The sequence below is a fragment of the Corvus cornix genome, chromosome 1 (genome assembly GCF_000738735.6).
Source record: "Corvus cornix cornix isolate S_Up_H32 chromosome 1, ASM73873v5, whole genome shotgun sequence".
Taxonomy (NCBI): Eukaryota; Metazoa; Chordata; class Aves; order Passeriformes; family Corvidae; genus Corvus; species Corvus cornix.
Genome location: NC_046332.1, coordinates 20824785 through 20849696, shown reverse-complemented (window position 1 = coordinate 20849696; position 24912 = coordinate 20824785). Strand labels below are relative to the sequence as shown.

The window sequence follows — 24912 nt, the reverse complement described above, 5'->3', positions numbered from 1 at the left end:
ATTAGACTATGAAGAAAAAAGTCTATAGAAGAGTTTGTAAAATAATTAAATAGATCAATCTTGCTGCACAGTTCCTGCCTGCTGGATCTTCTCTCCTCCCTACGGCTGCGGGACACGGTGATACACCCTAGGGCCCAGGATGGTGGTAATATACCCTAATGCCTTTTACAACTACAGTTCAAGGTATTGGCTCACCTCAAAGCTCTAAAAGCTTAACTTTAGACATCCAGTGTCATAAAATGAGTAAAAGCTGATATCAATATCCCTTCAAATCTATGTGCATAAAAAAACTTCAAGTCTCTGCAAATCACAAGCAGGATTTACTTAAGGAAACACCACTTCCTGACATTCAGTAACAAAAAGTGCAGAGCATCACCCTTGTTTTCAGCTTACAGTTTGTCTTCAACTGCTACTAATAGTATATCACACTAGACTTAATCTTTGCAAAGTACAGTGGTCAGACTGAAAAAACTGGAAAATGATAGAACATCAGAACCTGGGCATCAAGATAGGCTCTTATCTTTGTAGAGGTAAATTAGGTACAAAGGAAATTCAACAGGGATTAGGAAAAACGAGCAGTTTATAAATTAGTGTTTTAAAATACAGCAACATATTCTCAAAGGAGAAGCTACCTAAAAAGAACAGCTGCAACTGAGTAGTAAATCCAAGAGTAAAACAAAAAAGATTTTCTTTTCAGTCAATTTGTATGTCAGAAAAAAACCACAGCTAAAGCAAATTCTGTGCTTGGTTATGCTTAAGAAACACATAAATTCTTTACACATCAGGGTGTTTACCTGTTGTAAGTAAGTTTGTGTAAATATATATATATACGTGGCATACACATTCTATACTAAGACTTTCCAGCTGAAACAAAATTTCTGAGGAGCTGACTAGAAAAACATGAAATACAAAAAGCCTATTTTAAAGTTCAGTTTGTAGAAGCCATTTTCAGTCAAAATATTTTGATTGTTTTGAAAATACGTGTCTTGGTTTGAGACAAATTTAGAGGACCATCCGAAATGAACATCCTCTGATAGAAGGCAGGTTTCAGCAGCCTCTCCCCCACATGTTTGGAAAGAAATTTTTCTTGGAGGAAAGTGAAAAAAACCCCCTATTTATTTAACATGCAGGGTGCACGCAAGCACCAAAAAATACAAAGGTCATCCCAAAACAATATAATTGCAAGACTTGCCAGAAAAGTAAACCTTACAAGTCTTGTATTACACTTGTAAAAAAACCTGTAACCTGATTTACTCCACATTGTTATTTTCCTTCAAGCCTAATGCTCTAATTTTCCCAATGATCCCAATATTCAACAAAACTTCCTCATACATGGGTGTACAAGTCGGTTATGCTTTTACCTTATTCACCTTTGCTATGTGAAAACCATTAGCATGAAAAAAAATCAGTGCTTACAGTATTGTGGCTGTTGGATCATAAGGATACAACTCTGGTGGTGATAATTTCTACCATATGTTGTGATTAAGCATATGTACGTGACTAAGTAGTGGCTATGAAATACTCTTATTTTTATCTCTTTTAGTAGCATCCTGCAGCCATGAGAATGTGTATTGATGAGGATGACTCAGAACTATTTTTTCTTCTCAGTGGAGGTGCTTTGTGTGCAAAAAAGACAGTGTTTTAATTTTAATAACTACTGTTAAAAATTGCTTTACTGTCTACTTTTATTAACCTTACCGGAAATTGGCTTTTGCCAGATATCAACATATTCCGGAGGTTTTTTGACATCTGTGTCAATTGGTCTGGCAGTATCCTCAGGTGCATAAAGGTCATCTGTGAAAAAAGGAAATAAAATAAGTATCTACAGTGTGGCACCAAGTAATGGAGCACTTGTATATTGCATATGTTCAAACTCCAGTTGACATGATGTGCAAAACCATCATATGTGGCCCATGTCTGTTTTTACTGATAACTTAGTGATATCCATTAACTTCTTATTCATGTAAGTAGAAAGTGATCTGGTTCTACAAAGCCTGCAGTTTAATTTTAAACATTCCTCTAGTAAAGTATATTTGGAAAGAGAATAAGATGAAGAGGTAACAGATGAATTAAATCAAGATTATACGTGGAAAAATGAGAAGAGAGAACATTCTAGTTTTTCAGTGTAGAGAATAAAATGTCCATTAATTCTTGCAAAGGGCAAAGTTCACTTTCTCCTCATAGTAAGATTTCTGGTCAGCCTCCATAATAAATAGTTAGAGCAATTCTGGACCAAATATATTCACCATATTTGGAGTACAGGAGACAAAGTATACACAACATTCAGTTTGTATACGAGAGAAAGTCCTACTTAAAAGTTACATAAACACAGTTTTAAAAATGTAAGTGGCATTAGAAAGATCAACACCACTCCTGGTAGAGAACAACTGTTTCACATGCTGGTATTTATAGGACAGCCAGACTGTTAAATTAATATGCTTTCTCTACAAAAAGTAAGTATACTTGCTTTATAAAAACTGTATATATAGTAAAGCAATAAGATGCATTGCAACTTCATCATGTTTGTGGGAAAAAAACCCACACACCCTTGCTCAAGATGGAAGACAAAAACCCCTAAAATTTGATATATTAAAAAACCCCCTCAATATTACTTTAATTATCAAATTCCAACCCTATTCCACCATGATCTAATCAGCTAAAGATTTCATAGGTTTATAATCTGGTTCTCAATTTGTTTTGACATTTCACTAGTATTTTGATGGTATGAAGCAGATACTTTTTCAATTACTTTACTATTTGACCATCTTGTTGCATGTTCCTTACAAATCCACAGCCCATACATGATAAATAATTTACTGAAGATTAAAGTAATGAGACTTGCAGTAAGCTGGGAACAAGATGCAGATGACCTGGTCCCTGTGTCTGAAATATCTGAACACATCATATGGCTTTCTGTAACTGCAATTTGTCTTCAGGTAAGTAAAACAATTAATTAGATCTTCAGATATACAAAGCACCAGAGTGATTATCAATGCTTCATGTGCGTGATGTTCAAGGAAGAAAAGGCATGAGAAGACCAGCACCAGCTCTAAAAAAATTAAAAATAATCTTGTACATCATGAGTTATAGTCAGAGCATGTTTAGTTTCTCAGTTCACCTTTCAGTGAACATATCAACAAAATGTTGACTAATTGAATAATTCACACTAAATCACCCAATTATATATGACAAATCTAAATAGTTTTTTCTGTAAACACTGTAACATGCAAAACTTATCTCTATCCTGCTCCTTAAAATCTAAGTTAGAATCACAATCTTTTCTGAATTATATCAGCTAAGAATGAACAAAATATTTTATACGTTCTAGATAGAAGAAGTAATATTTTTTCTTTTCAGAAACGTGAATTGCTCTTCTGCCATTAGTAAAGTAGTAATGAAAAATAAGGAAAAGTTTCAAACCACAATACTTTCATGTTGACAAAGTGTCCCAATTTGAGTATTTCAATACACTTTAAAGTTACATAAAAGTTAGTGTTTTTACACAAGATACCTGCACAACCAAAGTTTGCTGTATTTGTCATAGCATTTGCCTTATCCTACCTAATGTAACTTATTTAAAAGCACTTATCACATTCATCCAAACTTTTAACAGAATTGAGAATAGATCTATTACTTGCATATCTCTTTGTGTCTTCTTTTAATTCTATATTTTTTCCTGGAAACATTCATGAGGTCTGGAACATGTTTAAACTAAACTCCGTGTCTTTAATAGGAAGAATACTATTAGAAGGGTGGATCATTTTAAGGGAAGTAATGGGAAAATTGCCCTTCATAAAATAAACTGAAATACCTTTATACTTGAGTTCCTTTGGAACTTGGCTATACACATACAGTTTAAAAAATAAAAAGAAAATAGAACACAAAGTTAATGGCCATTGTAATGAAAATCATGTATGCCTCCCTTTCACAAGAGAAATGGAAATGTTGCTCAAAGTTTGTTTGCTGACATTTGTCAGGAAGCTCAGTAGATCAGGATTAAATTAAAAAACAACTTACAAACAAGTTACATACACTAACATGAAAAGACACCTGAATAAAATTATATTCTAGAGAAAATGGCTAAAACAGGTCGAAAACCTAAAAGGAATGCTAGTCATGAGGAAGCAATCCCTGCCTCTTTTCCCCAATCAAGTTTACCACCTGGCACTACAGCTGGCCAGGAGACTGAAAAGCCTGCCAGGAAACCAGCCACAACCCCGTGTGCTGGTGCTGGAGAAAACAAATTCCACTGCTTATCATCTGGGCTCTGCAGCTGCCAAGCACTCTCTGCATGGGGTGAAACATCTTTGCACTGAGGCTAATGAGCCCAGTCAGGAAGAAGAAATGGAGTACATTCAACAGCAGTGCCAGTCCAGCAAGGAATTAAAAGATCCAAACTGGTGTTCAAACAACGGAATATCCGAGAATAAGTGATGTAATGTCTAAAGGTGAGTCTGAAAATACATTGTTACATACACAACATATTCATAACAGCCCAGTTAAAAATTCTGATCATCTTAGATCAAAAGTTCAAGATTTTGATAAGCTAGCCCCAGGAAATACTGAAAAAGAAACTTTTTTTCTTTGCTCAGCTGGTAAGATTTGGGGATCCAGGTTATAGAATTCTCTTTCCTAAGTCTCTTTTGCACACTTAGGAATTCTTGTGCAATAGATAATTAATTGGACATTGCTTGGGAGAGATAGAGAAGATCTCTTTAATTGATTACCTGAACTCCTTCTTGTGCAAATTTATTTTTGTGGGCACAGTCAGCCTTGTGTCTCAGACACTGCCACAATACTGTGATGTACTTGCCTTACAGAAGACTTGGGAATACACTTACTGACCATCAAAAAAAGTACAGATGGAAAAGCTGTGAAAAGCTGCAGCCCCCTCTCAAGATGTCATAAATGTACAGAATTCACTGGTCATTTCTCTTACACTTCTTGGAAGAAGGGTACAGACTCACAGAAACGTATCAATGAGGTGTTTTGGCAGTGGGGTTGGAGGTACAAAGAAGTGGGCAGGAGATAACAAAAGCCAGCTCCTCTTTAGTACTTTGGATACCAAGTTTGACTTGAAGGGCCCACTTGGCAGGACACAAAATTTAGCTTAGAGACTACAGGATGTTTCTTTAACTTAGAGAAAAAAATAATTATGTAACTTGGCAATGGAAACTGCTACTGGAAGTATCATTTTTCAGATTAATTCTAAAAGAAGGTATTTATTTACCAGTGAGTACACACAGCATGCACAGTAAATAGTAGTCTTGTGGTGACTTTTGACACCATCTATCACAATGAAGATCTAGTTCCTTGTGGCAACAGGCACTACTCTAAAGACATGGAAATAATAACAAGTGGTGGGCACACCAAGAAGGGTATTACAATAAGATTGCTTAAAACAATACTTTAGCAACCTAAACCAGCATTAAGCACAAAAAACTGCATGTAACAATTTGCTACTGTTATGTTTATACTACTGATTTACTTAGCATGTATTCGTTTTTCCTGGTGTTTTTTATAAGCTCTAATACCTCTGCCAAGGTTATGAGCATAGGGGAGAAGAGAAAAGCTCAATGTACTGTGTAATGTAATTGTGTGTTTGTGCATAATTTCATAATGTGATCATTCCTGGAGACCAGTGTGCACTCTCCTATTCCAGTAACCAGACATTAGCCAGCTCACTTATAAGGTGATTTCCAACACAAGTGAACAACAAAACTTTTTGACCCATAACTACTGAAATTGGGCATTTAATGCTGTAACTGGCTCTGATGTCCTGGAATTTGATGGCCTCATTTAATTTACCAGAAGGACTATGAAGTGTCAAAAAACACATGCCTCTAATGAAGGCATTCACTCTGTATGTAATACAGAAATGTATGTCATGTTCTAAATAGGTTAAATTTAATTCACTTTAAATACACAACCATCTCTTTGAGCTTTTACCATTTCTAATAACATGGTGGGCTTGTGAAAATGTACTGGAATGAGTAGGTCAAGACATTCTATGATCAGCAACAGGTATTAAATTGCCAAAGATACAAGAAAGAAACGTTACACAGGCAAAACCATTTAGAATAGATGGAATATCACTCAGGCTATCCTAATCTAGCTAGCACAGAAATAGTTAACAGGTCCCAGCACTAATATGGGACAGGAGCACTTTTAGTGGGTGATCAGCCAAAAGTTTGCCTTGAATATGCACATTATTTATATATTTATATTATTTATTATTTTAAACTTGAATTGTTGATGAAGAATCCCAGAATTACATATTTAATTAACCAATGGCTGTATTAAAAAAAATCCCCAACAGTATTTCTATTGATGTAATAAATTAATGCTTTACAAAATAAAAAAAATATGGATTCATTATGAATTAGCACTGAAAATATTATGTTGATTGGATGGAAAAATCAGGTACAACTGAAAAAGGAAAAATGATTTTCCCTCCAACCAAGCCTGTACTTTTAATAAGTCTTTGTGGCTAGGGATATTTGATATCTACGTGCATATGGATATATAAATTGAAGACCTTTGTCTGTCATCCACCAACATGGAATTTTTTGGTGCTGAAGTATCCAAGCCTGAATACTGCACAGTCCAAATGCTGCATGGTCTAAAAGTGAGTAGGTCTGATGTGAACACATCCTGGGCATAGAGAGCAACTAGCAAGATTAAGGCTTCCCTACCAAGCCTCCTGACTTGGACTCAAACAACGGGGTGATCCTTTTCAACTAAGTGTTTTTCAGTAATTATTGTGGATCTAACATCTAGGAAACATTACCAAACAGTAGCTACATAATAATCCATCTGTAAATTTACTCAGACTGAGTGCCAATATAATTTCATAATCACCCTCAGGAATTACATGACAAGATCAATAGAAGCAATTACACATGGCATTCTGAGGAATTAAATTCTACAATAAAACACAATGAGATATTTTGCAGGGCTCAAGATGACTTGGGGAAGTCACATTCTGCTCTTTCACTGATAAATAAAAAAACACCCCAAACCCCAAAACTCTACCTGTTGTTGGCACAATCCACTTTGGCAGTCCAGGTGCTTTTGTTCTGGCTGGTGCTAGTGTGGTTTTACTAAAAGCTGTGAGAGAGTTTCAAAAGAAAAAAGAAAAAAAGAAAAAAGAAGAAAAAAGAAAGAAGTTCCATGAGAAGAATACCCAACAGACTTCTCTGTGATGCCAACAATTCCACACTAGAGAAGAAAATGTAACACCTGCTGTGATAACACACAGAGTTTTGGTTTCTTTTCTTTTCTTTTTTTTCCTGTTTTGGAAAGGCTTTAACACTAGACTTATTAATTGATTGAAAAATACCCTTTTGTTTTTTTTTTTTCTACCAGCAATGCTTAAAATTCCACTAAGAATAGATGAAATTAATTAACTATTTAATCTCTTCCCCATCCCAGATTGAATAAAAAATTATTACCAGGCCTGGTCTGTGATTTATCCGACGGCTTTGGTCTTGCAGAAGTGAGACGTGTTTTATGAGGTGCTAAAAGAAATAAGGTTCTGTTTCAATGCTGTGTGTGAAAGAACACAGGCAGTGCAGTACGATTTGCCAGACAAAAAGGTCCATGCACCAATGTGATACAGCAAAATGGACATATGAGAGTTCTATGAGTTCTAATCCAAAATGCATGTGGAAGATGCTAGTTTCTTTAGTGGCCAGATGACTCCATCATGCAGTCTGACCAGTTACATTCATATGTAGGTTTAGGAAAAAGATATAAAATATTTACAGCCAGTTACCCAACTGTATATGGATACAGAGTTAGCTCTGCAAGGTATCCATGGCCTTAAGACATTTAATTAGGTTCTGTAAAAAACAAACAAACAAAAAACCTCAAAATAACACACCAAACTGAACCCCCCAAAATCAAAGACTTAGATAAAACCACAAAACATTGAAATATTGCTGAGAAAACAACTGGAAGCATTCAATGCAGACACAGTGTGGGACAGCTGAAGCACAGTGTCATCACCAAGGTTGAAATCAGAAGGCTTCAACCTTTTCTTATTGTTGCCTTTCGCTTGCAAAATAATTTTGATACTGTAATTGTTATGGGATCTGTGAAACTCACACTGGAAGCTGAAAGCATAAGCAGTAGTCACTGTTATCTTGTGCCCAATCATCAGTGTCTGTAAATCAGTTTTTTAAAATAGCACTGGCTATTTGATATTCCAGTCTAATAAACACTTGACCCATAACACTTAATCCAGCCTCGCCAAAGCATCAGAGAAAATACTTATGCAGGACAGAACACAATACCTATTTTTGACATTTAGATTTGGGAAGTTTTACAGATCTAGATTTTGTAAGGAAAAAGTTGGAACTGGGTTACAACGATGTTTGCAACACTATATATCTGAGTATTCAATACACAGCTCTAACACTGTTTAAAAACTTCATATAATCTTTGATATTTGAGGCAATACTGAGCAAACCCCATTTTCAGAGCAATAAATGAACACTTGATAAGGGGAAAAATAAATGTTCATATTATGTGTTTGAAATAGTTTTAAAGGTAATAATGAACATACCATTAAACATTAAACTCTACTGATTTTTTTTAAGACCTACAGTACAACAACTAAGAAAATCTTAAAAAATTACCTGTATTGTACCAAGGAATTTCAGTTGCTTGACCAATTTTGGGCCTGGGTGAAATGTGGTACGTTTCATTGGGAACTGAAAATGGAGATATTACTGCTTATCAAATGCAAATGATTTCATTTTAAACATAAGACATCACAGGTGGAAAGGAAATTCAAACTGTCTGTGCAGATCATAAACAAAAGAGTCAGTGCTAGAAGTCTGGCTGAAAATCATGCTTTTATACAGGTAAAAGACGTTTCGAGTCTGGGAAGATATATATCATTAGTAAGTCAGACAAAATCAGAAAAGGTGATCAGGCAATGCCTTTTTAAATGACTCCTCAGCCTTGTACATGTAATACTTATTTCTATAAAGAAACACAGGAAGAAGAAAAATGGATGGAAAATTAAAACCAGCAATATTTTGTACATGCACTGGACTGTAACTAACAAACGAACATGACAAAGATATATTAAGGTATTTCTGTTGATTAAAGGGTACATTTAGCCATATAGCAAAAGCAGAGAAAGTAAAGATGTATGAAAAATAAACTGACATAATATTCTCATTACCCAAAGTTATTTTTGACCCATCAACAACATGAACTGTTACAAGGTTAATCGATCCCAGGTGTGTTGCCCTTGGAGCTATAAAAAATAAACCATTGTTCTGTGAGAAGGGAAATTAAAAAAGTTGGATTTCATGAAGGATCTGTCTCCATTGTTTCCTAAAAACCTATCTGCACATCTGCTAGGACAATTTTAACAGACACAAGACAGACACGTTCTGATTAGTCTCGATGTATTTTCATGCTGACAACCAGACAGTGCAGCTATTCTGCTGGGCCCCCACTAACTTCAGAACACTTGCCCTAGACCTGGAGTTCTGACAGTCTTTGGTCTTTCTCATACTTGTTGTATTAACTTACACTTCCCTAAAAAACTTCAAGAAGCTTTTAGTAATGTATTTCTTTTTCAGACCTCACTCAAATTTGAATGAATTAACTGAAAGTTATCTAAGTTACTGGATGAAAAGGACAGACTGGTAGGCAGAGGCACACCCGACACATCTTTTTGTCTTTCAGAAATAAGGTTAAAATATGGAAGCTGGAAAATAACCTACTTACTAGCATAAGGAGCAGTGGCTAAAAAGTGCCATTTATACTCTACAGTAAACATTTGTTTACAGTTTTTCCTAACAGCAGCTTATTTTGCATATACACCATTATAATGATTTAAACTTTAAAAGGCAGAAAACAAGGCTCTAAATTCTGTTTTCTAAAATTCTTTCCCTGAAACTAAATTTGTAGTAGTACCAAAAGATGGCACTTGTTAACTATGACATGATTGGAAATAGCTCTTATTCAACTGAGACTTAGAATCTAACTTGGCTGCTGAACAGCCTTTCAAAATAAGGCATTTAGAAAAGAAATCTTTTTCCTGGACTGTTCAGTTTGATGTTCATAGTAATATATATGTACATATGGTATATATACAGATAGAATATAGTTCTTGAATAAATAGGGTCTCTGCTTAAAATATTTTTGGCTATATAAAATGGACAAGGAGAAAGAAGTGTGGGGGGGAAACTATTAAACTATTCATTAAGCTATTTGCCTAAGACTAAAATTTTTTCAGTTCAGAGGTTAGGTCAGAGAGTAAGAAAGACCAGGAGCTGCTCTTATAGCCATGTAGTCCCTCCTCCCCCTAATTATATTTATTTCCTGTTATCTTCCTACACAGCAATTTTTACTGAAGTAGTTCACCCCATGGTAAAGCTGAGGTATCACCACTCTTCACTATAACTGAGCATCCCTGAATCTACCGTGGATACTGCAAAAATCACTGGAATTGAAGGTACTTCTGCATCTAAATGTCTTGGACTGAGATTCTGTAACCGAGATTCAAAAGTACTTGAGAAATTGAATCAAATGTATTTAGGGTAGTAAAATCCCCCCAAAGAAAAGAACTTTGTGACTGTGACCACAGAAAAATATTTTTATTAAAATTAATTGAATTTCTTGCATTTTTTGATGGCTACTAATCCCATCCATCTGCTTTCCATGGAAATTGATGCAATTCTTGGGCATTCACTTTGATATAATTTATGAACATACTCTCAGCTGAACAATGATGCAAATTTCTGTCTACTTATTATGCATGCCCCCTGACCGCAGACCTCAGTGACAGCAGAAACGTAACTAAGGCAGTGCCACAATAACACTTCTAAAGTTACAAACTGTAAATTACCAGGCTTAGTTTGTGGTACTTCTGGCCTGACAGATGTTTTGGATTTGGAAGGAATGAGCAGTGTTTCTTTTGGAGCTGAAAGAAAAGGAAAAAGATTATTATTGTATTCTTCAGGAGTCATGATCCAATGCCATATTTAGCCCACAGAAAATGCATGCCTCAAATGCCTGAAAAAAAGACAATAACAATTCCATGGCTTTCTGGAACCTGAAACAAAGTGACTATCCAAAACACAGAAAAGTCCCAGCAGTGTGCTGTAAGTTGAGTTAGTGGCTAAATTCTTGCTCTAAAAGAAAAATTAGGCCACTGAGTTTGGTTGGAGATCTGACAAATACAGACTTCTGACCAGACATAAGCTGTAGGCTATTTTTGCTTTATTTCAAAAAATAGAAATGAGAATCCTCTGTACTAAGATACATGCACGTGGCAGCAGAACGAAGGATAGTGAAATGGTGCTTTATAAATACCACATTGGAGAACGCTGTCTAGAAATTTCTCCTTTGAAAAATTAGAAATACCTGCATCTTAATGTTAAGGAAACTTATTTACCCATTGTTGCCCTTGAATGACCAGTAGTAGTAGATTTTGTAATAATTGGTTGTGGAGTTGTCAGATGTATTGCTGTTAAGGAGAAAATGTGAAAAATTTTAGAATATTTGTCTGTAATAGAAACAAAGAAGCATTTGCTAAAACCTGCAAAATGCCCCAAACTAAGGAGTAGCAGAATATCTTGAAAATCAACTGCTGACAGATATAATTATCTTTCTACTAACTTCTGCTATACATTCCTTTTATCCTGAAAATGGGAAGCCACACAGTCCTCCATAACTATTTTTAAACCTACTTTCATTTCAATATATTAGACAATGTCTGTTGCTAACTGTCCAAGCGCATTGTAAAGGAGTTCTGTTGCATTTCAAGAAGAGATTAAAAAAAAAAGTGCTCACAGAGGAGCATCCAAGATTACCAAGCAGTAATCACAGTCTGCCTAGCCACTGAAATTTGTCAATACCCACATTACTATATTTCAGTCTTCATTTGCTATGTGTAATAGAAATAGGAAAAACATTATATATATTATACATACCCTACTATTGTTTGTAGTGTAGTTTTGGCATATTTTGGATTGATTATTTAAAGTGTAATGCATTTTTTTCAGCACAAAACTGGCTATGAATAATTCCATTAAGGAGCACAAAACCAGAAACTTGGGGAAAGAATGATTAAACACAAAATTAAAAGAATTACTCCATTACCAGGTTTGGCGTATGGCACTCTTGGTTTTTCAGTTGTTTTTCGTTTGGTATGAATGAACTGCTTTTCAGTTGGAGCTGGAATAAAAACAAACAGCACCCAGAACAATAATTGAAAAAACACACTGCTTCTCACAGCACACAAGGAACATAAGCACGATCTCATCTGGAATAAGGCAAATTATGTAAGAATAAAGCTGAAAACCATTCAGTTGGAATTCCTGCAAAGAAAAAGCAAGTTAAATGGCCACTAACACAAGAAGACTTCTAAAAAATTATCTTCAAATTTGTAGCTTTGCATCAAGCAGTCTAGAATATAGTCATTAACATCATCATACTGTAATAGGACAAAAATAGACAGTGGTAACCTATGTCTTCCTCATCTGCCGCACATGAGTATCTGAGGACAGGATTTCTTTTTCAGTGGAACATTTGTATCAAACTTGATTTATAAATTAAATTCTTTTGTTCTTATGTAGGAATGATTTAATATTGTTATCTTCGTACTATTCAGATAAAAAATTCTTGTAAAGAAAAGTAGGAATCATTAACTGGAAAAGGTTTTCTTAGCACTTTCTAGTCTGTGGTCTACACCAATGGGAGGGGTCCAAAATTATCTGCCTTAGCCTGTGCATTCTTCATCCCCCTTGCACGTGAACATTACTCAGATAGCTCAGATGTTTACAACAGGGCACATACTTCATAAAGCTACATGAACAGATACTGAATGAATACTAACCTAAGTATCATTGCATACCAGGGAATACATATTAAAATAGAAACATGGTTAAAAGCAGTTTTAATTTCCTCTTCCTCTTTCCAAAAAACCCCATAATTTGAAGATTATAAAATGCCTATTAATATTTCATTAACCATTCTCAGAAAATCATGATCGAGATTTGTCTCTGAAACTGGGGACAGAAAACTGATTGAACAAAGATTGCTCAAGCAATGCTTCTGCTCCCCAGTACTGCTTGGATTCAGTGACCCTTACTTGGTCCACATCTGACAATTAAGTTAAGAAGAAAGAACACTCAGCTAAGGTTTCATATATTCAAGCAAGTTTTCCCAACATGGATAACTAGAAGTAAGCAGAGAGGATGGTTTTAAGAACTAGAGTTGGATTTAGACGGTCACATATCTGGTCTGGAGACTTTATGCTGTTGTTGATGTATTAGAATTTTCTTCTGTAAAATTAAACCATGAGGAGTGAAGAAGAAGAGTATTTTGGAATGAAATTATCCACAATTCACATGAAGAACAAGGGATTAACTCGGTTAGAGCATGGTGCTAATAATGCAAGGGTTCTGATGGGCCAGCTTACTTCAGAGCTGGACTTGATGATCCTCATGGGTCCCTTCCAACTGAGAATACTCTGCATTTTTGTGAAGAATCACTATCTGCTCTTTAAATAAAGTCCCCTTTAACTGGAAAATAGATAACATCTGGAGGAATTGCATCATCCTGACTGGAAAGGCTAGAAGATGAGGAAAAGAACCTTTGAAAGTGAACGAGCTCATGCATTATTACCCTTATCAAGACCAAAGAGCAAGCAAGTATCTACAAGAAGGGCAAAATTTCATTATTAGCTTTGAATAAAATATAATGGGATCTCTCTAAGATGATATTCTCTAAAAAGAGTGGAAAATAGAATAATTATTTATGAAATAACACAGTTACCAAATGTTGCCTTTGTTCTTTCAGGAATACGAGGAATCATAGTAGTATCTGGTTCATCAAAGGTTGGAAGAATCTCTGTTGGAAAAAATGTCAATAAATGATCTGAATAATGAAGGAACCTCCCTTTCCTCCCCTCCTTAAAAAACCTTTCAGCACTACACTGTATACAACAGGAAAGAGGCGTTTTAAAACAGCAATGGGCATTTACCCTCAGAAATTTTTGGTTAGGAAACAACATTAACAATCCTTCAGTGAAATCACTGATTATATTACACGGGTCAGTCGGATTTACAAAGGGCAGTCACCTAATCAAAATGTAATTGAAAGGAATTCGCAGTCTAATCTGGGTGAAAATGTGTGTATCAAGAAAAAGCAATGCAACAGCGTTAGGCAGTTTCTCTCATAAGAGCTTCAAAAACATGGTGCAAACTACTGAAGTGTGTTGCTCAGATACAAGCTGCAAATAACTTTTTATCCTAGATTATAACATACAGGCTGATACTATTCCTTTGAAACATAGGTTTAAAAGAAACATAAAGATTTTAGTTATAGGCTAACTGTGTTGAAATTAGAATAGGGAGGAATTCGGGCTCAGCTATATTTAATTAAAACAGTTAAGAGAGCTGGACCTGAAACTAGTAATTGATTACTAAATAACTGATGATCTGTCCTTTGCATGTTTGCTTAGCTGTGCTTAGAATGAGGAACAGAAACATTGATAAGTTGGTGTAGGGAACAAGGACAATCACCAATTTCCTCCCTCTGTGGGAACCTATTAAAAAGTCACACAAGAGGAAACTTAGAGGTCACTAAAGTAATTAGGGTTGTTAAAGTTCAGAAAGGAGAAAAAGGTCAAAATGAGGAAGATGAGTTACTTCATTTATTTAGGACCAGTGACCCAATTCAAGACCAACGATTAAATTCAGAACACACACTACGCATGCTTAATGACATTGAAGCTCATTTCCATACGAAGCAGAGAATGGGAGGTGTTAATGTTATGAATATGCATTTGTATTTTGGATATTCATAATTTTTGTAAATAAAAAGCTTTGGTTTTGCTTGTATCAGGTCCCTGCATTTTGGGGAGCTATCCCACGCAGTGCCTGGTGCCAAATGAAACATTCACTTTCTAACTCTAAACTGTTAGAGAGTTTTTATCCATCTCAGTTGGATATCGGTATTAGACCGATATTCATATTTTGGTAAATCACCTTCTGTTAATATCTTCATAAAATAAAAGAAAGTCTTGAACTGTTGAGGTTTCCATCAGATTTAATTGCATCCCTGCAGAGGTTTCTTTACCTAGAAAAATACCCAGGTAACAGCAAATGCACTGATGACTGTTCTCCCCACTGCCACCCTGAAAGCAATTGTTCAATTATCAACTGCAGCTTCACAAAAACCCAGATAATTTACCAGGCTTCCTGTATGGAGCATCTGGGATGGGAGTTGTTCTAGGTTGAAAAGGAATACGTTGTGGTTCTTTAAGACCTGAAAGAAAAGATCTGTTTTAAGGCTTTATACTTTGACAAAATTAGGTTTATTGCACAGGCACTGCATGCCTCATGCTTGCAAAGAAAAACAATTCCTGCATGGCAGCCTGAAAAACTGAGTGTCAGATATGTACAGGAAGTCAAGAGGAAACAAAATCCTGAATGGAAACATGGGTGAAATTAATCAGGTAAGCAAAATCTACAGTCAAACAACAAAACCTGAAAGAACACAGACAACTCCAGGGAATGTATTTCCGTCCGTATTTCAGAACCCGTAACTGCAATACCCACTGCATGCTTGTCTCCTACAAGTGTCAAAGGAATTACAAGATGTGTGACAGGGAAAGAAATTTTCTGTGACGACAACAAATCAGCTAGGAATCTTTCAATACCTGCAACAGAGTAGAATTTAGTTCAATTAGTAGAAAAGAAAACAAATCAAAACCACAAACAGATTATGTGAAAAACAGACTCATGATATATAAGCATTGGTCCAGGGAGCAGTGAAAAAATGCTAATGGCCAGCTAAGAGCAAGGTAAGAAGTTTACCTGTTGCTGTCTTTTGTTGTTCAACTGTAAATGTACTAGCTGCCAAAACTTCATAAAAACAAGAAGATACACAGAGTTAGTGGTAAATATAAGTAAGTGGTAAAAATACTCCCTTTAACATGACTGGTTTGTTTTCAATTGAAACATATTCTTTTTTTTTTTTTTTTTTTTTTAATTTCTTTGTAAAATTAGTGAATATACACTCAAAGTAATATTCAATGGACTCTTTCAGAACTGTTAGAAGTTACAGAGGTTTGGCAGCTCATTAGTATGCAAATCCCTATTAAGTTTATTTTTAAGGGTCAAATTCCATTACCAGACCACACAAACCCGTGAGTGGTTTGAGTTACAGATACTTAGGGTCATATACGAAGGCCCTCAAATAAGTTTTTCTCTAAGCACCTTTTGACAGATGCAATTTCTTCCAACTTTTCATAATGTTTGTATGTTGTCTACCCTGCTCTACAGAATATTCATCAGTGGTAGGTGTCATGTGGCTGAAAAGCAGAGGCAGCTACAAAAACTCAGACACTAAAAACAGAAATCAGCTCTATCTTCCTTTAAACACCTGTTTAATGATCATTAGAGAATGTATTTGTAATATGAAGAGATGTTAATCAACACTTGATTCCCTGACAAAGGACAACCCAAAAGAACCCCTGGGTATTGAAGCACAACAAAGCAACAATGTACGTACCGGGTTTTGTGTGTGGTACTTCTGGACTTGGTGATGCCCTGGGCTTGGAAGGGACTCGTCGACTTTCTTTTGGACCTGTGGAAATGAGCAAAGTTTTGAATTTGTTATTGAGAATGATGGTTCTTGGACCTGTGAAGATGTGCAAAGTCTTGAACACATTGTTGAGGATGATGATTCAACATGTGTGTTTTGATTTTTCTGACAGAAGATTCATTTTCTGCTAAGAAATTTTTTAGGGCTTATTTCTGTCATTTGAAAATAATCTCCTGTTAGTGCAATCAATACTATGCCCGTGCAGAGACTAAAGACAAAGTGACTGTTACAGTGCCGTGTCAGGTTAACTCTCCACTCCAACAGCAATAACCAATAGAGCTTTCTGCAGAGTAAACTGCTGTAGTTCTCACACTTCCTAGTTGGGCTTCTCAAGTGTTTCATATTCCAAAACCTGCTGCCCATTTAAATCAACTCCTCATTGAAAAATAATCAACAAAGCTGTCAAAGCAGAAGAAACATGGAAATTTACCACTGCTTTTCAAATGGACAGAGCTATTTCTAAAGTTTTGGGAACAGGAAAGTACTGTAATTTTACACTTCTAAGCAAGCAACTAAAAATACAAATATTTCTGTCACACTCCAAGAAAATCAAGATGCAGATTTTCCTGTGTGCAAGAGCTCAAGATGAGTGTTAACTCACACATCTCCATCATTTTGTGTCATTGACATGTATAAATATCCAGCTGATTGTTTCATGACAGCTGTATAGCAAAATTTGATTATGACAGTGACACATTGCCTATTAAATAAGCAACTCTGTATCTTCAGAGAACTCCTCAGTTTTGAAAATTTTCAGTGATGAAACTTTCATGCACTAAAGGGCAAACTATTGATAAGCTTACTTGCTCTAGTTGGAGGAACACGTGGACTGGGTGATGTTTTAGGTTTGGAAGGCCTGTGATATGGATCTTTTGAAGCTGAAAGAAAGAAACTGGGTTAAGCATTATTAAAGTAATAAGTAGCTTCAAATACAAATATACTGCTCTGTAATGGGTGTTGTCCTGGAATGATTCACAATATCAAATTCAAGTGACAAAAATACCTTAGTCAAATGGATCTGCCTCAAGCAATCATATGATCCAGGATCAATGAAGTGATTGTATTCTGACAGTGAAATTGAGGTTCGAGTGGAACAGAATTACTTTTCAGTCCTTTATGAAGGACTGAATTTCATTTCATGAAATTGGAGGGGAAGGGAAGGGAAGCAGATAAAGAAAGCTCTCAGGATGCAACTCTGCCCTCCCAAACCATACGACCACCTGAAATGGTACCACCTCCACAGGATGACCAAGAACAAAATTAGGATCATGTTCTGATCTGCCCTCTGCCTCTTACCATTAAATGTTGAAGGAAATGGTCCTGTCTTATGCGTGTAACAACTTGAAAGGTACAAGGATTCTCCTCGATTGTTTAATAGAAAATAAGAGACAGAGAACCTTGACTATTAAATTATTAAGGAACATGCAAAGAAAGATGACAAATTTTTGCAGGTCTGCTTTTAATGATTTGTACTGAAGAAGGACAATATGACCATTCAAACAAGAAGCATCATTACCTATTGTTGACTTTGCTTTCTCAGTTCTACACCTAATTGTTTCCAGAACTGCATTAGTGTAATACAACAACAAAACCAAAGTATTACCAAGAGCAATCAAAATGTTACAATCACTGTCTCCACAATAATCATACCATCCCTGCTAGGGCTGATGACAGACAGTTACTCCTCCCTGAAACTCAGCATCAGAGTGCTATGTTCCTCAGAACTGCCTCCAGTTCAAGGTAACAGCTCCAATACAGAACAGATCCCAAAAATAAATTTGAAGTTTTTGTAAAAGCCACGAAGAGATTGTGAGTGGTTTTTTACCTTCAGCTTTGTACACTTTCCTGACTTATTTCAAGGGTTTTTTTCAAGCAATAAGTGCAGACTTACTGGGGAGAAACAGAACCTGAGTTGCTGTCTCTCTGCCCCTCTCTTCACCAATACCATCTAATACTCTGAGTACCTTGGATACCCGTAGTAGGTCTGGCTGGGATGGAGTTTGTTTTCTTCATAGCAGCCCCTGTGGTACTCTGTTTTGGATTTGTGACCAAGGAAATGTTGATAAAATACCAATGGTTTAGTTATTGCTGAATACAGCTTGTTACAGCATCCAAGAGTTCTTTGTTTTTCACTCTGCCCCCAGGCAATAGGGCTGGGTTAGGGGTGGGCAGGATGCTAGGAGAGGACACAGCCAGGACAGCTGAACCACCCTGGCCAAAGGGATATTCCAGCTCACGTCATGCTTAGCAACAAAACTTTCTAAAGCACCCATTGCTCCTGGTCTGGCACTGGTCTGCCTGTGGGATGTGGCACGTGGTTGTTTTGTATTACTTGCTTTTCCCCCCCTCTTTTTATCCTTCCTTATTAAACTGTCTTTATCTTGATTTTTTTTCCCCTCTTTTTTTCTTTTTTCCCCTCATTTCTGCTCTTCTGATTCTCTCCCCCAAACCACTGTGGGGTAGAATGAGCAAGAGGTTAGGGTGTGCTTAGTTTCTGGCTGGGGTCAACCCCCTACAGTACCTCACATCATGCAAGTGTGAGTTGCATAATTTACTTTCTCCATCCTTAATTCTCCTAAGGTTGTATATGGGTATAACAACCCATGTGGACACAATTATAGGAAGTATTACACATTCTTAAATCTCTGAACAACACCAGGGCTGTGGAAAAGTGAACCAACAAGTATGAATGAAAGCTTGTGCCTGGGAAAAAAATAACAAGCTCACAGTTTGAGAAATACAGAGCAGAATCCTTCGTCTTTACAATGAAACCCCTTGTTTTCACCTTCATTTTGCCAAAAGACAAGCAAGCTCACACAGAAAAGACTTATTTTCACTGAGAATTGTACAGAAAACATCCAATGTTGCAGTGACTTAAAATTTAATAAAGAACTGAATATATAGATTTTCACCTTACCAGGTTTCTTATAAATTCTACGTGTCACTGGACTTTGTCCCTCAAGGAATGTTCCAAGATGTGTGCCCAAGGGATACACAAAAATCTGAAGCTCCACTGATCACAGTAGAATCCACAAGACACACATGTCAGTATGAGAAGGTAAAGAAACAATGACCTTACCAGGTTTTGTTCGTGGAACCTCTGGGCTCGGTGATGTTCTAGGTTTGGAAGGAACATGCTTTGGCTCTCTAGGAACTGGAGAAAAAAAAGAAAAAAAAAAAAGCAGCAACTACAGCAACTATTAGAATTTTTTGAGAACTGATACTCACAGAAAGCATAATATTAAAAGAGAACACATGCTTTTGGGACCCTTTGGAAGCACAAAAAAGCTTGACTAATGGAGAAATATGAATGCTTGGTACATAACAAACCCCAGTGCTGATGGAAAACCTCTGTAACAGGATAATAGAAAACAAGGCCAATAGGGTTGTACAGTATAAAAGGTGAAGCAGCACACGATAGAAACTGAGTATAGAGACAAGTAGTCAAAGGTAGATTGTGGTGCTTCCCTCCACTTTACAGAATACATTTGTGTGAGAAAAAACAGGAAAGGATGATTATGAATTGTTAGTGTAAAATTGCCAAACCCCCCCTTACAGGATGAACTTCAATAGTAAAAAATTATGGCAGTGGAATGCAATGAAGATGTGCTTGTGATACTCAGTGGGGAAAAAAGATAAATGTGATGGTCCCCAGGTCATTTACCCAGTAGGTAAAATTACCTATTGTTGGTTTTAGTTGATCAGTTCTAAGTGTTATAGATTCCAGGACTGTATCAGAAACAAAAGAGAAAAGATGTTTTGTAAGTTGAAAACTTACAATTAGCACCACTTTCTGAAATATATACTTTGTATACTGCCTCATACAGAAACAGCTGTATTAAAAGAAGTGTCTGAGAAAGCAGTGTAATCTGCAATATAATGTGAGCATTGTTCTCCCATAGATTTCAATGAAATATCCAAATATCATCTTTCTGTTATTCAGAAAACATCTTTTTAGGGACACAAATCTCATCCATTGGTGGTGTGTTTCAAATGCAGTTTATATGCACAATTGGAATCAGACAGTACTTTCTTGTTTACTGGATACTGTATTATTAAAAAGCATTATATGATGTATTGCATTGCATGATCATATAATTCAGCTCTAGACTGAAATGGATCTAAAATAAAACTGCGTGATTTAGAGCCATAAGAATGTGAAATTGATGGTATCCTCTCTGTGTCAATTTTTCCGTATGGATAATAATTGAAAAAAAGAAAGAAATTTCTCTGGGTATTTTAAGACAATTACAAGATAAGTGGATGATGCTGTAGAAAAAGATCTGTATATTAAAGATTCGCAAAGAAATCGTAAGTTGTTTGTTTGGTTTTTTGAACACAGACCAATACAAGCTTGTAAGATTTGTGTGACAAAACCATTAACCATTTCAGAGAAGGCCAGAGTACCATAACAATGAAAAATGGCCACAAAGGTAAAAATTGAGTTTATGAGAAGTTGCATTTTAAGATATAATTTGGAAACAATGTTTTATAATCAGCTGAGATGGTTAAAAAATTATAAGAAGACAAGGATTTTGACTGTTTACTACATGAGGTAATCACATCTAATAGATAACGTCAGATTTCAAAAATACTGGACTATGTCTACAATTTAAAGGTCTTCAAAAAAGTGTTTATCCTTAAATTTTTCACATTTGCCAAAGGATAACATACGTTGATATTTGAGACCCTTGCAATTTTCTGTTGATATTACCAACTGGAGAGCATGGGACAGAAAGCAATTTTCTCTGCCCACCACTGAATTCAACTGCTCTCACATTTAATGGCATAAAAATCCAGTATTTTGGAATATAGTGTAAAGAATCATTAATACCAATAAATATTTATAAGCAAATACTAAGTATGTATGTATAACTGGGCAATTTAGTCCCTCATGCAGTAATAAATAATGACATGAAATTAATTAATTTTGGCTTAGAAGGGAAACAGATTTATTCTAACAACGCAAAGCAACTTTGGAAAGAATTATGCCCCCCAAGTAGCCTCAGAACACACTTTAATTGCTTGGTATTTGCTTTAGTTACCAAGGTTAATATGAGTGTAACAACACTATTCTCATCCAGTTGCCCTGGAGTAGCAGAGGTTTATTCTTTTGCTCAGTGAAAATTACCTGGCAAATGTTACAGCTCCTGAAAACTGCAACTAAATTGCTGAACATAGCAGAACAGAACAGAACCCCATTATGTTTAACTGGCTCAGATAATTAAGCAGCTGCTCATAAATACATTTCAATCCAAAATAAACTGTACTAGAAAAAAATCACAAAGCAGTTTACCATCTTTGGCTTGTGGGATGTAAGGTTTGGGTGAAGTTTTAGGTTTAGAAGGAACACGTTGAGTCTGCTTGGGAGCTGGAAGAGAAAATGTGGGTATAAATTGGTTAAATTGCACAGTAATTAGTATCTGATACCAGCTGAACACACAAGCACAGAAACCTCACACCTGCAACTGAGAAGAAAAGAGGTAGGCAAGTCAGGTAATACTCTCCATGTGTTTACAACAATCTAAGCAAGAAAGTGTAATTTTAGTCATTTTTGAAGCTCAGTTTTTTGTTTGCTTGTTTAAAATAAAAACTGGAACAAGCACAAACAAGCATAATTATTGAGAAAGGTGATTCAGAGCTGCCAGCATAATTTATTTTATAAAGGAGACATTCCAGCTGTGAAGAGAGCAATACACCCAACTGTTGTGAATGCCAAGCAAGAGAATTACCTAGAAGAAAAATGAAGTTAAATGAAACAATCCTGAGGCATAAGGTGATTAACTTCAGTGATGCTTGCTGTGACGGAAAGAAAGCAAACACGGCAGCTTGCCAAGGAAATACTATTACCTATGGGTGACCTTGGTGGTTCAATTCTAAGTGTAATCGGTTCCAAGACTGCAACAGAAAGAGTGTGACAAAGTAAGTATGGAACACACTCCAAAAATTTAAAATTACTCCAGTGGTAAGTAATAAAAGCAGGTACTAACACAACAGCACAGTAATGTGGAACTTCAAACTGACTTTTAAACCGTGGGCAATTAAAGTTCTTAATGATACAGGTAGAATAAGAAATAAGTTATTGAACAAACTTGATGGCAATAGAAGCAAAAATATGTGGATATAAACCAGTAAATCCAAGAACAAGCAAGAGAAGAGATCACAGAGCTTAACTTAGTGACAGCAACGGACTCTTGATATACAATAATGTCAGGACTCCCCAAACTGAACTCTGTTACTACTTGAAAGTACTGTGCTGACCATGACAAAACAGCTGAATTTTTCCTCTAAAGTGAGCAATTAAGCAGAGGACTAAAAGGCTGCTATTGCTAGAGGTGTATGTATTAGCTACCTGAAAATAGTTTGATAAAGCATCCTTGTTTTTTCTCATATCCACTTACAATTTGGATCATAGAACCAGTATATCATGCCCTTTTCCTTGTCACAAACTATACCAAATGGGAAAAAAATTATGAGGTAGCAGAATCTATAAAAATTTCTTGGCAATCAGGAAAATATACTAAAATAATGTTAATGCATCAGTTCTCCCCTCTCAAGGCATTAACAAGTAAAGTAGCATATAACATGCAGACATACACACCTAAAGATAGAACCTTTTCTATAACCCATACTCACTTATCTCCCAAACTCTCTTATGCATCTACTGGTTTTAAAAATAGGCTTCACAATAAATAACACCATAAAACTTTGATTGCAATTGAGGGGATTAATACTACACTATTTATTACATGTCTATTAACATTCACAGTATAATATTCTGTAGTATTAATATTGCTGCAAATAAAGGAAAACCCCAAAACTATGAGTATTATCTTCTACTGACAGTGGCCAGATACTCTATAGAAATCTCAAACTAGTCACTAATTTTTCAAATGTTCTCACTACATATGCCTGGTTTGCAAAGACTTTGCCATTATTCAAGCTCATCAGTTACCTTTGGAATTCAAATTCAAAATCTTTTTCTACAAAACACTAATTTCTATTTTCAGGTTGCCTTTGAAAAATCAGTCAGTTCTTTCAAAGAGAAAAACAGCTTCCAATAATAAAATAGTTTAGCAGTGTGTAGTTTTTAATGTCATTTTCTGATTGTTATTTCTATATTCCATAAATTCTTTATTATTGAAATAATTCTTATTCTTCTTCTAATCTAAGTGAAATTTCTAAGTAACTACCTTTGAAGTGATATCCTATCTTTTAGAAGACATCTCCATGCTAAGAACAGGGAGAAATAATAAAGCACCAAGATTATACTTCCATTTGCTCGATTTGGACCACACATGAATAAGCAAGAAGCCTCCAGAAAATGGTGTTTTCAATTGCACATATTATCAGACCAATGAAAAGAAGAATGACTAAAGATGACTCATAATCATTACCCTCTGCAGTCTTTGGACGTTCATATGTGTAGGGACTCCTAGTAGTGACTGACACTGGAATGGTTGCTGCTGGAATAAAGAGAATTTTCTTAAGAGAAATACAGGTGCATCTGTATCTACTTTATGGCTCAGCTGCTCTTGCTTCCCAACTATAATCCACCTCCTCACAACTCTTCAAGTGGAAACACTGAGTAAATGAAAAATTTACTGAAATTACCCTGTGTGACTTTTGCTGCTTTTGGAAAATAAAAAGTTTATTTATGCTACCGGAATATACTGGCAGAGGAGCTCTCTAAATCTTCATCTTCCTGTTTTACTGCATTTCTTTTTTCTCTTTATGGCTGTAGACCACTGAAAAGAAACAGTTCCAAAGAATTCAATATTCTTTGTTAAATCTTTCTATTAATTTTCCTGGGTTTCTCCCATAGTGATACAAAGGATAGATTTGAAAGGCTTCAGGTGTAAATCACTGTAAAGTCACAGAAAGCAAGGCTGAAGATCCCAGCAGCTTATCTAGTGTCACTGCACATTAGATCATCAAGTTAACAAGTTTCCTATCTCTGTCTGGAGTACTTAATTGGGTTTGAAAAGAACAAACTCCAAACACTCTGAAAAAGATAAAGAACTTTGAAGTTAAAGTTGGTAGAATTGTTTAATATTAGCATGACTCTGTACTATCAGAGTCCATTTTCACACCTAAATACATCTACAATAATTGAGTAATCTTTGTGCTTATCCTTCAAATTTTGCTTTGTTTACTCTGTTTTGACTCTTAGCCTCTATCCTTCCCTACAGATTTTAATTAGGAAAGAAAAAGTGATGTATGATATGCCTCAAACTGTATTTTTGGACATACTAGCAGTTTGTCACATTG

The 24912-nt window shown here is 35.7% G+C and overlaps 1 protein-coding gene across 44 annotated transcripts in view; it reads right to left on the bottom strand.

Annotated features, from left to right (window-relative positions):
• LOC104687181 (ABI family member 3 binding protein) overlaps window positions 1-24912 on the bottom strand; it is a 140620-nt gene that overhangs the window by 29208 nt on the left and 86500 nt on the right. For 28 of the 44 annotated variants that reach the window (XM_039557964.1, XM_039558054.1, XM_039558042.1 and 25 more), the window contains 18 exons: window positions 24039-24107; window positions 22492-22539; window positions 21938-22012; window positions 20323-20370; window positions 19721-19795; window positions 17445-17519; window positions 16549-16623; window positions 15852-15899; window positions 15226-15300; window positions 13807-13881; window positions 12130-12204; window positions 11423-11494; window positions 10874-10948; window positions 9197-9271; window positions 8643-8717; window positions 7455-7520; window positions 7036-7110; window positions 1699-1794 (listed from right to left, as the gene is read on the bottom strand). In XM_039557964.1, coding sequence (XP_039413898.1) covers window positions 1699-1794; window positions 7036-7110; window positions 7455-7520; window positions 8643-8717; window positions 9197-9271; window positions 10874-10948; window positions 11423-11494; window positions 12130-12204; window positions 13807-13881; window positions 15226-15300; window positions 15852-15899; window positions 16549-16623; window positions 17445-17519; window positions 19721-19795; window positions 20323-20370; window positions 21938-22012; window positions 22492-22539; window positions 24039-24107 — 1272 coding nt within the window. The remainder of the gene's footprint in view (window positions 1-1698; window positions 1795-7035; window positions 7111-7454; window positions 7521-8642; window positions 8718-9196; window positions 9272-10873; window positions 10949-11422; window positions 11495-12129; window positions 12205-13806; window positions 13882-15225; window positions 15301-15851; window positions 15900-16548; window positions 16624-17444; window positions 17520-19720; window positions 19796-20322; window positions 20371-21937; window positions 22013-22491; window positions 22540-24038; window positions 24108-24912) is intronic. The other 16 variants (XM_039558066.1, XM_039558125.1, XM_039558162.1 and 13 more) reach the window with 12 other exon arrangements.